Source organism: Hylobates moloch, unplaced genomic scaffold (assembly GCF_009828535.3).
Source record: "Hylobates moloch isolate HMO894 unplaced genomic scaffold, HMol_V3 SCAFFOLD_24, whole genome shotgun sequence".
Lineage (NCBI taxonomy): Eukaryota > Metazoa > Chordata > Mammalia > Primates > Hylobatidae > Hylobates > Hylobates moloch.
Window position 1 is genome coordinate 29,892,844 of NW_026652299.1, and position 15,728 is coordinate 29,908,571.

The window sequence follows — 15,728 nt, forward strand, 5'->3', positions numbered from 1 at the left end:
AGGTAGAACTGTGCCTCATACCTTACATCAGAATAAATTTCAGTTGAAAGGAAGTAGAGAAAACTAGAAGGATTCTTCAATGATCTCAAGATAAGGAGTACCTTTTAGACTATTATACAAATCCAAAAGCTATAAAAGAAAAATGACAGATTTGTTCCCAATACACAAATACCTGAGCAGTGAATTAAAAAAATCAATCAAACAAACAAAAACACCAAAGCAACATCATAAACAAAGGCAAAAAGATATTTTCAAAATTCATATCACAGGCAAAATATAGGAAGAGACAACTCAAAGAAAAGGAAATAAAAATAAAAAGATTTTCAACCTTATTCTTATTAAAAGAAATGCATATTAAAATTACTCAGAAATGCAATTTTTTAACTACCAGACAGGCCAAATTTTAAAGCTAGACCATATGTTGTTGGCAAGTCTGTGGTAAAGGCACTCCTAGGCATTTAAATAGGCACGGTCTTTATATAGGACAATTTGGCAGTGTTTGTCAAAATTGCCAATGTGAAAGCCTTTGTCCTCTAATTCTTCATCTAAGAATGAATGCTACAAATATGCTTGTGCCCAAGCGACATAATATCCACATAATAAAGTATTTCAACAGTTTTAAAGATCTAAAGTAGATAGAAACATCTAAATTTGTATCACTAGGAAGCTCATTAAGTGAAATATGATATGTTCTATATATAATATATATGATTATATATTATTTATATATAATGTATCATATATGTGTATACATCATATATATTATATTATATATGTATATATATTAGAGCATGGAATACTATGCAGCTATAAAAAGGAAGGGAAAGCTCTTTGTATTTTGATAAAGATTTTCAGGATAGATTAAATAAAAATGGAAAGTTGGAGATAAATGCACATTCTATTTTACCATCAAGGTAAAAAATTAAATGAGTACAAATAAAGAAAATCTATCTTTGCTGCTTGCATACACCTAATATTTTTCTGGAAGCACAAGCAAGACGTTAACAGCAGTGATTACCTGGGGCTATGGAAGATGAGCAGATGGAGGAAGTGAGGAAGGGAGGCAGGTAGGGTGTGTTACTATACGCAAAGTTACATAAAAAATAAAATCAGTTTGACTGATTCATAATATTTATAAAAGTTATTTTTTGAAGCAGGATAGGGTGGAAAATATTAAAATATTTTATTTTAATCATTATTATTATTGGCTCTATTAAAGAACTCAGTAGCTCATTAAAGGCCACAAAAACAGCACATAGAACAAATAAGTTGGGGAAAGGGTGTAATTCCTTGCCCTGTTTTTAATTAATTACTTTATTTATTTGTATATGTGTGTGTGATGTATAATGACTTTAAATTTTCAAATGTTTAATATTTGAACTTATTATTAATAAATTATTGTTCAATGCCTTTCTTATTTTAAGAAAAAAGTGAGATGCAGCTCAATTTCAAAGTGAAAACTCCAATATTAAATCTACCTGCCTTGTTACATCTGGAACTGACAGTTTATAAAGCATAAAGTTTCCTTCAGCCAATGTTAGCTCCTGAATCATTTCATTTTATACATAAAAACTGTGTGTGGGGTGGCGGTGGTGGTGTTCTTTGTTCTATCTCCGTCAGCTGGAGGCCACCTCCTGCCAACGCCTCATCATTACTTGTATCCCATTCTTCCTGTACTCTTCTTGCCTGAACCCCTTTATGCCCCATCTATCCAGATTACAGCCAATCTTATAGCCAGTCTTACCTTCTAACTCAATTCCCACACAGCTGCCAAAATAACCTTTCTTAAAAGTAATCTGCTGGCCGGGCGCGGTGGCTCACATCTGTAATCCCAGCACTTTGGGAAGCCAGGGCGGCGGATTGCTTGAGGTCAGGAGTTCAAGACCAGCTGGGTCAACATGGTGAAAACCCGTTGCTACCAAAAATATAAAAAATTAGCCTCGTGTGGTGGCCCACGCCTGTAATCCCAGCTATTCTAGAGGCTGAGGCAGGAGAATCTCTTGAACCCAGGAGGCAGGGGTTGCAGTGAGCCCAGATCGTGCCACTGCACACACTCCAGCCTGGGTGACACAGGTAGACTGCATCTTGAAACAAACAAACAAAAAAACACAGTAATCTGCATTAGTAACCTCTACCTACTCAAAGTTCCATTTCTTAAAAAAGATGTAAACTGTTGGACCTAGCCTACAAAGTCCTGGATAATGGGATCCAGGCTGACGAGCTCCTGGCACTCAGCTGCTGGAAGTCCTGGGCCACGCTCCCCTATATCTCTAAACCTGGCTGCTGCTTCTCCTGGCCTTGCAACCATGCTCCTCCTTCCTTCAGGTTTCAGCCTGTCCCTGCTGCATAAGGAGGGTTTCACAGCACCGCACTCTGCATTTCCATGGCTCTGTGCACTAAGTGCTGGAAACCTGAATACATTTTATAGATTTATTTGATGAACATCTCTACACTAAGACCACTGAGATCTTCAGAGAGGACAGTATACCTTTAAACTCCATGTCTCCTTGACACATTACTTGTCGCTGTGACCAGCTCAGGTGGATCACACAATTTTTTTTTTTTTTTTTTTTTTTTTAGATGAAGTTTTGCTCTTGTGGCTGGAGTGCAATGGCGCGATCTCAGCTCACTGCAACCTCCGCCTCCCAGGTTCAAGCGATTTGCCTGCCTGAGCCTCCCAAGTAGCTGGGATTACAGGCGCCCATCACCTCCCCTGGCTAATTTTTTTTTGTTTGTTTGTAGTTTTAGTAGAGATGGGGTTTCACCACATTGGCCAGCCTGGTCTCAAACTCTTGACTTCAGGTGATCCGCCTGCCTCGGCCTCCAAAAGTGCTGGGATTACAGGCGTTAGCCACTGCACCTGGCTTGCAATACCTTTCTATAGGAGAAAGAAAGGGAGGGAGGGAGAAAAAATGAAAATATCTTTTAATTCATTAGCATAATCCATCAAACAATGACAACTCAGAAGTTGTGGAACAAACCAATGAAATCAAGTCAGCTATTAATTCACCAGCTCTACTTTTCTAATTATAATGAGTCTGATGCTTCTAACCTTGTATGAAGCAACCGAGTTACTCAGTGAAGGGAATAGTGCCTTGGGCCATAATGGAGGTGGGAGTGAGCAGCCTTCGGGAAAGTGGCAGCTCCTGCCTGCTGAATGTCACACTGTTGAACAGGCTGCTGCAGCTGTACTGGAGAAAACATTTCCAAGAGAGAAGAGACAGACATTTAGCTTTCAGTTACTGAGGAACTTAATATATAAAATGTTGCAAAAATTGAAAATGTATATATACACAAACTTTAGTTCTATTTAATTGTTCATTTTCTAAGGTTGATGCAAGTTCTGCAGGGGAAGATAAAAGCCATAATCTTTTTGGTAGAGGGGTACAGCCGGGGACTTCCATAAAATTGAGAGAGAAGGAGGGGATAGGGGGAACCAGGCAGGTTGGATTGCAAAGCATGCCTTTCCAGCTGCATCTCTCATGTCTTCTCAAGGGGGTCTCCAAGCTCAACAGAGGCTAAATCCTCAACAGTATGACCCGAGTCATGATCCATAGCTGTGGTCAAAGTAAAAAGGATGAGGCAGACCTAGATTCAAGTCCTGACTGTACCTGAGGCATGCATGCCTCACCTCCTTGAGCCTCAGAGTTCCCATTTGTCAAATGGAGATGATAATTTTCCTTTAGAGGATTAAAGATGAAGGTTATTTCTTCCTAAGTGCCATGCATACAGTAGCTACTCAGCCATGGCATATGGGATGATTATTTCCTTGCCACTGCTTTTGCCCACAAACTTACTAGCTGTCTTCCCTTTATGTATCCCAGCTTTACCCCTTCTCCCAGGCACAGCTCCTAATTGGCTTTCTCTACTCAAGAACCACTCAAACTCAAAAATATGCATTCTTTCTAAAAACAAAATCTCCATTTTCAATCATATTTATGTAGCCATAAGGACCTAGTTCCTTTTATTATTTAATTTTTCAAGTCTTGAAAACATGCACATGCCCTATTTTGTCTGGAAGGAGGTATGCGTATTGAACTTCATTCTGGAATCTGTGGGTAAGTCCTGTTAATCCTTCCCAGGTCCAATACAGTTCCAGGCCTGTAGGGAGACATCATTCTTTGCCTTTAGAACAGAGATAGCTGCCTTTGCTTTTGGAGCATTCTGGTGTGCAAAGCTGCCCTTGGACCCAGACATCATCTTGCCTCTCTCCCCTCTTCACAGATGACAGCAAAGCACGCTTCAGCAGCAGCTTGCCCTCTGCTATCCTGGGCAGCCTCCTGGATGACCAGCACTGGCACTCGGTCCTCATCGAGCGGGTGGGCAAGCAGGTGAACTTCACGGTGGACAAGCACACACAGCACTTCCGCACCAAGGGCGAGACAGATGCCTTAGACATTGACTATGAGGTGAGTTGATCCTCCTCCCTGTACCTCCTCGGCCCCTTGCTTCAATGAATGCAGCAAGAAAATCAGTGAGCAGAGCAACTGAGAGAAGTGGTGGGGCACTGAGGAGTCTTACCCTGGGACTTACTTCCTCCATCTATGCCAGATAGTCTACAAGGAAAGGAGTGCAGCCAGAGAATCTGAGCAGTGAGGGAGTGATGGGCTAAACCACAAGATAGGAGCTCTGTGCATTTTAAAATCAGCAGGTCTCCTTCTCATTTTTTTTTCTGCTTGTAGCCTTTCTGCGCCACTGCCTAGTCTCTTGGTTATGTATCTCCCTAAAAAAAAGACTTCAATTATCTGTGGTGATGAAAGATATTTAAATTATAAACAAAACCCATGGAAACTAAAACCTGCAGTCGAAACACTACCCTTTGACTTTCACTCTTCCGATGCAAACTTTTGACTAATACCGTGGCGAGCTGTTTCTTTCCTGCTCTCTTGTAGAAGAGGTACAGTGGAATGCACCAATTCAATACAAAGAAGGTTGCACAAAGCTCTGCTAACTGGCAGCCAAGAGTTTGCCATCTTTGCTAGTAGTTCAGTTCAAGGAATGCATATGGTGCCCCTGCTGTACAGCAGGCTCTGCTGGGCCATAAATATTCAGTCTCTGAGTTGGAGAAACTGAGATAAGCCCTTGCAGAACAAGGAGGTAAAGGCTACAGTGGATGAAGCCCCTGTCACTGAAGGTTTAGAATAGAGAAATTTTATATATAATTCTGTATTTATATAGGAAACAGGGAACTTAATTCAACCTTGAAAAATGGTAGAAGTTTTCTAGCAGGAGATGCTGCTAGGTCTTGAAAGAATAGGGTTAGAAGATTGGGGAGGCATGCCAGAGCATGGTTCAAAAAACGTCAAAAGGCCCAGTATTTATGGAATTCAAAAGAATAGGCCATCAGTGGTGTGTTTGAGTCAGCTTGTTACCAGTTCATGAGTTTCAAGTGTTAGATTTTCAGAAATTTTGTGAGCCCTTGGTTAACCTAGCCATTATTAAAAATTAAGTTGACCGGGCGTCGTGGCTCACACCTGTAATCTCAGCACTTTGGGGAGTGGAGACCAGCAGATCACGAGGTCGGGAGATAGAGACCATCCTGGGTAACATGGTGAAACCCCGTCACTACTAAAAACACAAAAAACTAGCCGGGCATGGCCGCTAGCGCCTGTAGTCCCTGATACTCGGGAGGCTGAGGAAGGAGAATCGCTTGAACCTGGGAGGTGGAGCTTGCAGTGAGCCGAGATCGTGCCACTGCACTCCAGCCCGGGAGACAGAGTGAGACTCTGTCTCAAAAATAATAATAATAATAATAATAATTAAGTTACATAAACTTGAAATTAGTTTTAAAAGCTAATACATTCATTGATTTCTAATTATTTCACTATATTATATCGATTTGCCTATCTTTTAACTAAAGGTGCTCTGGAGGAATTTCATGACTATTCCATCTGTTTTGTGGGGATACTGTATTTGGGTTGCTACCACACAGCTCTTCCCAATTCCATGTTCAGTGAAATCCCTTTGACAGCTTGAAGTCTACCATAGTGGAAATACTTATACCACAGAGGTTGACATACATTACAAATCAGGGACTGCTTTATTGTTTTGTGCATTGTCTAGACCAGGGGTCAGAAAACTACCTGGCTTGTCTGACTTGAGGCCTGATTTTTTATGACGTGTGAGTTAAGACTAATTTTCACATTTTTAAAGGATTGTAAAGGAAATAAATAAATTTTTCAAAAAGAATATATGACAGAGACTTTATGTGCTACAGATAAAATCATTCAACAAAGGTCAGCAAAAGCATTCTATAAAACTCAACTGGTTATACAGAACTTACAATAATAGATTATTGCATATTTTGTCATTATTCATAAATTGTGTGCTACACATTGTTAATACCATTAAAATAATCTTACATTTGGATACACAGTCATGGCAAACCAACACGTACATACCTGTGGGTACGTATGTGTTCCTGTGTCCCACCCTGGGCAGTCTGCTAGGAGACAATTTCAATCACGAGTGGGATAGATAATAGAACAGTGGAGGTGGAGATGAATAATTGAAAAATTGGGACTTACTTTTTCAATCACTGTCGTGAGAATAAGAGAGCTCTTTTGATCTTAACCTTAGTTTAGTATACTGTGGATAAAATATGCCATTCATTAACTTCAAAAAAGAATTTGTCTCTCTTTGACTCAGAATACAAGATAACAGGTGGATATTTTTGAGTTGCTGAAAACTGGAAATCTGTGAATATCAATTGCTCTCCTTTGTCAACTTGTTTAATTGATTGACAAAAGAAAGAACACACTCAATATTGGAACCACCTCAAAGAAAAGAGATATCTTCTATAAACTCGAAGACAACAACAGCAACAACAGCAAAACAAACAAACAAACAAAAACAAAAACAAAAAACCTATAAAATCATCTGGAAGTCTCGTCATTCTCCCCCACATACTTTCCCTTTAATGTCCCAGAAGATGGTTCTAAAATTGACTCTGTTGCCAGATTTAATGTTTATTTACAAGCCCATGTCTGCTTATCTTTTGTCTCTTGTGTATGGAATCTGTATGAAATCACAGCTGAGTGACATTATAATGAAAGTCAGCATTTAGGGAAATGAAATCCGATGAAGTTGGAACTGATTTCTTTAGGGCGTGCACGGATGTCTTGGTGCCTTATAAAATGTGCTTCCTAGGAAAGAGGCACCTTGAAACGTTCCTCTGAAGTAACCTCTGCTTTAGGGAATTCAAGTCTTCTCCAGATTGTTCAGCCAGTTTGCTCCAATGATCATAAAAGAAGATAAATTGTCTGTAATAGTGGCGTTTGACATTAGCTGTAGTGAAAGACAAGAGTTACGTGTCAAGAGAAACCTCCAGCCTTTGAAGATTCTCCCCGAAGGCTGTGTGGAGATGAAAGAGCACTGGTGCAGAAACCCTGTGTTCTACTCACCACATGACCACTAACTGGCTGTGTAAACCTGGGAAATACAAATTTCTAACTTCAGTCATCCAGGAGCAAGATCCGCACCCCTGTTGGAAGGAATGGAGCTAAACAGGATATGTAAATCTAAGGTCTATTTTATCACAATGTTGCATATCAATTAGAATCTACATTGATTTGCTTTCTGCCATGCGCCCATATGTGCACAAATGAGGCCTAGATATCACCAGCTAGAGGACAACAGTCATGTCTTTGTGTGCCAATGACTAATTTTTGGAGCATGTACTACTCTGATATATACTTCCGTACCCTATCTAATTTTATATCAAAGCAAATATAATTATGCAAACCTATGTTTCTTTTTACTGTTTACCACGATGTGGTAATAATGGCAAGAAAAGGTAGTAGCTTTCATTATTCATCTTAGACTACCTTAGGGAATATCAATCAAATGACACAATGACTTTCTATAAAGCAACTAGCATGAACTTTGCTGCACTAAGATGTCTGCAGTGGTCTGTTTCCCTTCCTGCCCAGAAGGCAAACAGACAAGGGCTCACAGAGTGTGCTGTCAAAAAAAAAAAAAAAAAAAAAAAAGAGGCAGAATGTAGATCCTTTTCTTCTCATTAAAATGTCTTCTCAGTTTACATCACTTAACCCATGTGACTTCTCCAAACGCTACTAGAAAGAGTGTAGCAGCTCAATTTACTTCCAGCCTGGAGCAGAAGGGTTTAGAAAAAGAGATATTTTTAGGACCTTTAGAAAAAATAGTTCTTTTCTAACATTTTTGTAATCCAAGAAGTCTTTTATTATCAAGAGTGCTCAGTAATCTTGTTTTACATAGCTATTTTGTAAGCTCTTAAACTGTTGAAAACATATTTGAAAAATATATATGATTTAGGAGTCAGGCACGGTGTTTTTTCTGTAGTCCCAGCTACTTGGGAGGCTGAGGATGGAGGATGGCTTGAGCCCAGTTTGAGGCTGCAGTGGGCTATGATAGCACCACTGCACTCCGGCCTGGGTAGCAGAATAAGACTCTGTCTCTTTAAAAAAAAAAAAAAAAAAAAAAAAAAATATATATATACACACACACACACACACACACACACACACACACACAAACACATACATAATGTATATATGTACATACCCAAATATATAATGTGTATATATATATATACACATGCATATTTGATTTACATATTATCATTTCATAGATACTGAAAAGGCATTTTACAAAGTACAAAATATATATTCAATGAAAATTCTTAGTCAAAAAAACAAACAAAAAATTAGATTGAACTAAACATTTTAAAATACATAGATGTTTAATCTCTAAGAATAAGTTTTGCAGAAGTTTTAAATAGAGATCATATTTTTTAAACGTAAGAGTGTTGGAGTTCTTCTAGGAATGGCATAAACTCCAGAAACTTGGAACTAAAATATATAAAAAATTTTGTCTATATAAAATTTTTTAAAACCATGTGACTGTTCACCAAAAAAACTATATAATTATGTCATCTTTCCAAGGACTTTAAAAAGTACTTCAAAAAAATCACACTTTGAGGCAGGGCTAGATTCCTGTCCAGTTCCCACTTGGACAGGCAAAACAGCGTGTGGAGACTCACATCATAAACTTTGGTTCCAGAACGACTGTAGGAATACATTAGAAAGCCCGGAGGACACACACACCCTCCAAAAGAAGCAGATTGCTCCTGCAGGACCTAGGAGACACCCCAAATACTGTGAGTGCCCAAACTATGCAGGGAAAGGGAGATCATCCCACAAAAGGAGGATCATCTGCCCCTGAACACAAACCCCCACTGGGGAACCTGAAGGTCTAGATTACGGGAGAAGATTCTGACCTTACTTGGAGCTCATTGAATTTAGAAAGCTGGGCAAAATACCCAAATGTGGAAGTAGCAGGAAAATCCCTGTGGGCTTGCTGAGTCAATTTCTGCTTTGCTTCACAGTGGAACTTCAGGAGGGCTACCAGAGGCACTGAGACAAGGCCACAGGGAGAAGGAAATCTCTAGCTGAACTTCCTAACAATTTGAACCCATTAAGAAGTCTCCTGGCCAGAACTCAAGGGAGGGCATGAATCCAGTGTCCAGAATCCACAGGTAGGGGAAGTAGGAAAGCCCTACTTATTTTTGCAGCTGGGAGGCGGGTAGCCTAGGACAAGTTCACAGCCCTGCTTTCCCACTGCTTGGAAACAGACTTGGTGCTGTTGAGGGTAGGGCACAGTGAGAGTGAGACCAGCTCTTTGTGTTGCGTGGGAGCTGGGTGAGGCCTGTGACTGCCAGCTTTGCCCACTTCCCTGACAACCTGCATGACACAGCAAAGGCACCCATAATCCTTCTAGGAACATAACTTCATTGACCTGGGAACCTCACCCCAATCCTCCACAGCGGTTGCCGCAAGACCTGCCCAAGTAGAGTCTGAGTTCAGACATGCCTAGCCCTTCCCCCACCTAATGGTCCTTCTCTACTCACCCTAGTAAATGAAGACAAAGGGCATATACTCTTGGGATATCTGGGGCTCTGGCCACCACCTGTTCCTCTCCATACTACTAAGGCTGATGCTTTCTTGAAAATGCCAGCTCCCGGGAGAAGACCAACCACAACAAAAGTAGTGCATTAATCAAACAAAGCTACAGACTCTCACAGAGTCCACTTCAGGCCCCTGCAACCTCCACTAGAGCAGGTGCCCATATCCATGGCTGAGAGACCTACAGTTCTGTGTAGACAATCCACAGTACCAGTACGGAGCCTGGTAGACTTGCTGGGTGGCCAGATCCAGAAGAGAGATAACAATCACTACAGCTTGGCTCTCAGGAAGCCACATCCCTAGGAAAAGGGGGAGAGTACTACATCAAGGAAACACCCAGTGGGACATAAGGAACTGTACAATAGCCTTGTGTCCTAGACCTTCTCTCTCACATAGCCTACCCAAATGAGAAGGAACCAGAAAACCAACTCTGGTTATATGACAAAACAAGGTTCTTTAACACCCCCCAAAAAAATTGCACTAGCTTTCCAGCAATGGATCCAAATCAAGAAGAAATCCCTGATTTACCTGAAAAATAATTCAGAAGGTTAGTTATTAAGCTAATCAGTGAGGTACCAGAGAAAGTCAAAGCCCGACATAAGGAAATAAAAAAAAAAATCATGCAAGAAGTGAAGGGAGAAATATTCAGTGAGATAAATAGCACAAATAAAAAACAATCAAAACTTTAGGAATCAACAGATGCACTTAAAGAAACGCAAAATGCTCTCAAAATTCTCAGCAATAGAATCAAACAAGTAGAAGAAAGAAATTCGGAGCTCAGAGACAAGGTTTTTAAATAAACCCAATCCAACAAAGGCAAAGAAAATAGAATAAGAAAATATGAACAAAGCATCCAAGATGTCTGGGATTATGTTAAACAATCGAACCTAAGAATAATTGGCATTCCTGAGGAAGAAGAGAAATCTAAATGTTTGGAAAATATATTTGGGGGAATAATCAAGGAAAACTTCCCTGTCCTTGCTAGATAACTAGATATCCAAATACAAGAAGCCCAAAGAACACCTGGGAAATTCATCACCAAAAGATCATTGCCTAGACACATTGTCAGCAGATTATCTAAAGTTAAGATGAAGGAAAGAATCTTAAGAGCCATGAGGCAAAAACACCAGGTAACCTAAAAAGGAAAACCTATCAGATTAACAGCAGATTGTGCAGCACAAATCCTACAAGCTAGAAGGAATTGGGGCCTTATCTTCAACTTCCACAAACAAAACAATTATCAGCCAAGAATTTTTACCCAGCAAAACTAAGCTTCATAAATGAAGGAAAGATACAATCTTTTTCAGACAAACAAATGCTGAGAGAATTTGCCACTACCAAGCCAGCACTACAAGAACTGCTAAAAGGAGCTCTAAATCTTGAAACAAATCCTGGAAACACATCAAAACAGAGCCTCTTTAAAGCATAAATCTCACAGGACCTACAAAACAAAAAATACAATTTAAAAAACAAAAACCAAAAACAGGGTATACAGGCAAAAAATAGCACAATGAATGAAATTTTACCCCACGTCTCAATCCTAACATTGAATATAAATGGCCTAAATGCTCCACTTAAAACATACAGAATTGCAGAATGGATAAGAGTTCACCAACCAGCTATCTGCTGCCTTGAAGAGACACACCTAACACATAAGAAGTCACATAAACTTAAGGTAAAGGGATGGAAAAAGGCATTCCATGAAAATGGACAGCAAAAGTGAGCAGGTGTAGCTATTCTTATATTAGACAAAACAGACTTTAAAGCAACAGCAGTTAAAAGAGATAAAGAAAATCATTATACAGTGATAAAAGGCCTTGTCCCACAGGAAATTATCATAATCATAAATATATATGCACCTAACTCTGGAGCTCCCAAATTGTCAAAACAATTACTACTAGACCTAAGATATAGACAGCAACTAAATAATAGTGCGGGACTTTAATACTCCACTGACAGCACTAGACAGGTCATCAAGACAGAAAGTCAACGAATAAATGATAGATTTAACCTACACCCTGGAACAAATGTACTTAAAAGATATTTACAGAACATTCCATCCAACAACCACAGGCATTCTATTCAACAGTGCATAGAATGTTCTCCAAGATAGAGGATATGGTAGGCCACAAAATGAACCTCAATAAATTCAAGAAAACTGAAATTATATCAAGCACTTGCCCAGAACATGGGGGAATAAATCTGAAAATCAACTCCAAAAAGAACCTTCAAAACCATGCAAACACATGGAAATTAAATAACCCACGCCTGGATGATCATTTGGTCAAAAATGAAATCAAGATGAAAATTAAAAAAATTTTTGAACTGAATGACAGTAGTCATTCACAACCTGTCAAAACCTCTGGGATACAGCAAAAGCAGGGCTAAGAAGAAAGTTCATTACCCCTAAACGACTACATCAAAAAGTCTCAAAGAGCACAAGCAGACAATCTAAGGTCACACCTCAAGAAACTAGAGAAACAAGAAAAAACTCAACTCAAATCCAGCCAAAGAAAGGAAATAACCAAGATCAGAGCAGAAGTAAATGAAATTGAAACACACATACAAAAAATACAAAAGATAAATGAAAAAAAAATCTGGTTCTTTGAAAAGATAAATAAAATTTATAGACCGTTAGCAAGATTAACCAAAAAAAAAGAAAAGAAAAAATCCAAATAAGCTCTATTAGAAATGAAATGAGAGATATTACAACTGACACCACAGAAATACAAAAGATCATTAAAGACTATTATAAACACCTTCATGCACATAAGCTAAAAAACCTAGTGGAGATGGATAAATTCCTGGAAAGATACAACCTTCCTAGCTTACATCAGGAAGAATTAGATACACTGAACAGACCAATAACAAGCAGCAAGATTGAAATGGTAATCAAAAAATTACCAACAAAAAAAGTCCAGGACCAGACAGTTTCACAGCAGAATTCTACCAGACATTCAAAGAAGAATTGGTACCAATCCTATTGACACCATTCCACAAGATAGAGAAAGAGACAAGATAGAGAAAGAGACAAGATAGAGAAAGAGACAAGATAGAGAAAGAGACAGAGAACCCTCCCTAAGTCATTTTATGAAGCCGATATCACCCTAATACCAAAACCAGGAAAGGACATAACCAAAAAGAAAACTACAGACCAATATCCCTGAGGAACATAGATGCAAAAATCCTTAGCTAAATGCTAGCTAACCAAATCCAACAACATATCAAAACAATAATCCACCATGATCAAGTGGGATTCATACCAGTGATGCAGGGATGGTTTAACATACTCAAGTCAATAAATATTATACACTACATAAACAGAATCAAAAACCAAAACCACATGATCCTCCCAAAAGATGCAGAAAAGGCATTTGGCAAAATATAGGCTCCCTTTATGATTAAAACTCTCAGCAAAATTGGCATGCAAGGGACATACTTCCATGTAATAAAAGCCGTCTGTGACAAGCCTACATGTGACATAATATTGAGTGGGGAAAAGTTGAACGCATTCCCTCTGAGAACTGGAACAAGACAAGGATGCCCACTCTCACCACTCCTCTTCAACATAGTACTGGAAGGGCTAGCCAGAGCAATAAGACAAGAGAAAGAAAGAAAGTGCATCCAAAACAGTAAAAAGAAAGTCAAACTTGTAGCTGTTTGCTGATGATATGATTGGTTACCTAGAAAACCCTGAAGACTCATCCAGAAGCTCCTAGAACTGATAAAAGAATTCAGCAAAGTTTCTGGATAAAAAATCAATGTAGCTCTTCTATACACCAACAGTGACCAAGCTGAGAATCAAATCAAGAACTTAGCCCCTTTTACAATAGCTGCAATAAATAAATAAATAAATAAATAAATAAATAAATAAATAAATAAAATACTTAGGAATACACCTAATCAAGGAGGTGAAAGACCTCTACAAGAAAAACTACAAAACACTGCTGAAAGAAATCATAGATGACACAAACAAATGGAAACACGTCCCATGCTCATGAATGGGGAGAATCAATATTGTGAAAATGACCATAACTGCCAAAGTGACATACAAATTCAACACAATCCTCATCAAAATACCACCATCATTCTTCACAGCATTAGAAAAAGCAATTCTAAAATTCATATGGAACTAAAAAGGAGCCCACATAGTCAAAGCAAGACCAAGCAAAAAAAAATCTGGAGGCATCACACTACCTGATTTCAAACTATACTATAAGGCCATAGTAACCAAAACAGCATGGTACTGGCAGAAAAACAGGCACATCCACCAAAGGAACAGAATAGAAAACCCAGAAATAAACCCTAATACTTACAGCCAACTGATCTTTGACAAAGCAAACAAAAACAAAAGTGGAGAAAGGTCACTCTATTTAACAAATGGTGCTGGATATTTGGCAAGCTGTCTATAGGAGAATGAAACTAGATCCTCATCTCTCACCATATTCAAAAGTCAACTCAATGTGAATCAAGGACTTAAATCTAAGTCCTGAAACTATGAAAGTTCTAGAAGATAGCATTAGAAAAACTCTTCTAGACATTGGCTTGGGCAAAGATTTCATGACTAAGAACAAAAAGTAAATGTAATTTAAACAAAGATAAATAGCTGGAACTTAATTAAACTAAACAGCTTTTGCACAGCAAAAGGAACAGTCAAGAGAGTAAACAGACAACCCACAAAGTGGGAGAAAATGTTCACAATCTATACAAACTTTGTCACATCCGACGACTATACAAATTCTAGAAGATAACTGGAAACACCCTTCTAGACATTGGCTTGGGCAAAGACTTCATGACCAAGAACCCAAAAGCAAATGTAATTAAAGCAAAGACAAATAGCTAGGACTTAATTAAACTGAAGAGCTTTTTCATAGCAAAAGGAGCAGTCAGTAGAATAAACAGACAACCCACAGAGTGGGAGAAAATCTTCACAATCTTCACAATCTTTGTGACATCTGACAAAGGACTAATATCCAGAAAATACAATGAACTCAAATTAGCAAGAAAAAAAGAAAACATCACAAAGTGTTCTAAGGACATGAATAGACAATTCTCTTTTTTTTTTTTTTATTAGGAAAATGTCTTTTTTTAAATCCACGTTTATGTTAAAGTCCAGGGTACATGAATGGGATGTGCAGATTTGTTACATAGGTAAATGTCTGCCATCATGGTTTGTTGCACAGATAAACCCATCACCGAGGTATTAAGCCCAGCACCCATTAGCTGTTCTTCCTTTTATTTTATATATATATATATATACATATATATATATATAATACTTTAAGTTCTAGGGTACATGTGCACAACATGCAGGTTTGTGACAATTCTCAAAAGAAGGTATACAAATGGCCAACAAACATATGAAAAAATGCTCAGTATCACTAATGATCAGGAAAATGCAAATCAAAACCACAATGCGATACCACCTTACTCCTGCAAGAATGACCATAATCAAAAAATCAAAAAATAGTAGATATTGGCATGGATATGGTGAGCAGGGGACACTTCTGTACTGCTTGTGGCAATGTAAACTAGTAAAACCACTATGGAAAACAGTGTGAAGATTCCTTAAAGAACTCACAGTAGAACTACCATTTGATCCAGCAATCCCACTACTAGGTATCTACCCAAAGGAAAAGAAGTCATTATATGAAAAAGATACCTGCACACACATGTTTATAGTAGCACAATTTGCACTTGCAAAAACATGGAACCAACTCAAATGCCCATCAATCAATTAGTGGATAAAGAAACTAATATATATATATTATATATAATATATAT

The 15,728-nt window shown here is 38.5% G+C and overlaps 1 protein-coding gene across 1 annotated transcript in view; it reads left to right on the forward strand.

The window, feature by feature from the left end:
* CNTNAP5 (contactin associated protein family member 5) overlaps positions 1 to 15,728 on the forward strand; it is an 879,440-nt gene that overhangs the window by 401,210 nt on the left and 462,502 nt on the right. The window contains exon 6 of the mRNA XM_032145556.2: positions 4,225 to 4,409. Coding sequence (XP_032001447.1) covers positions 4,225 to 4,409 — 185 coding nt within the window. The remainder of the gene's footprint in view (positions 1 to 4,224; positions 4,410 to 15,728) is intronic.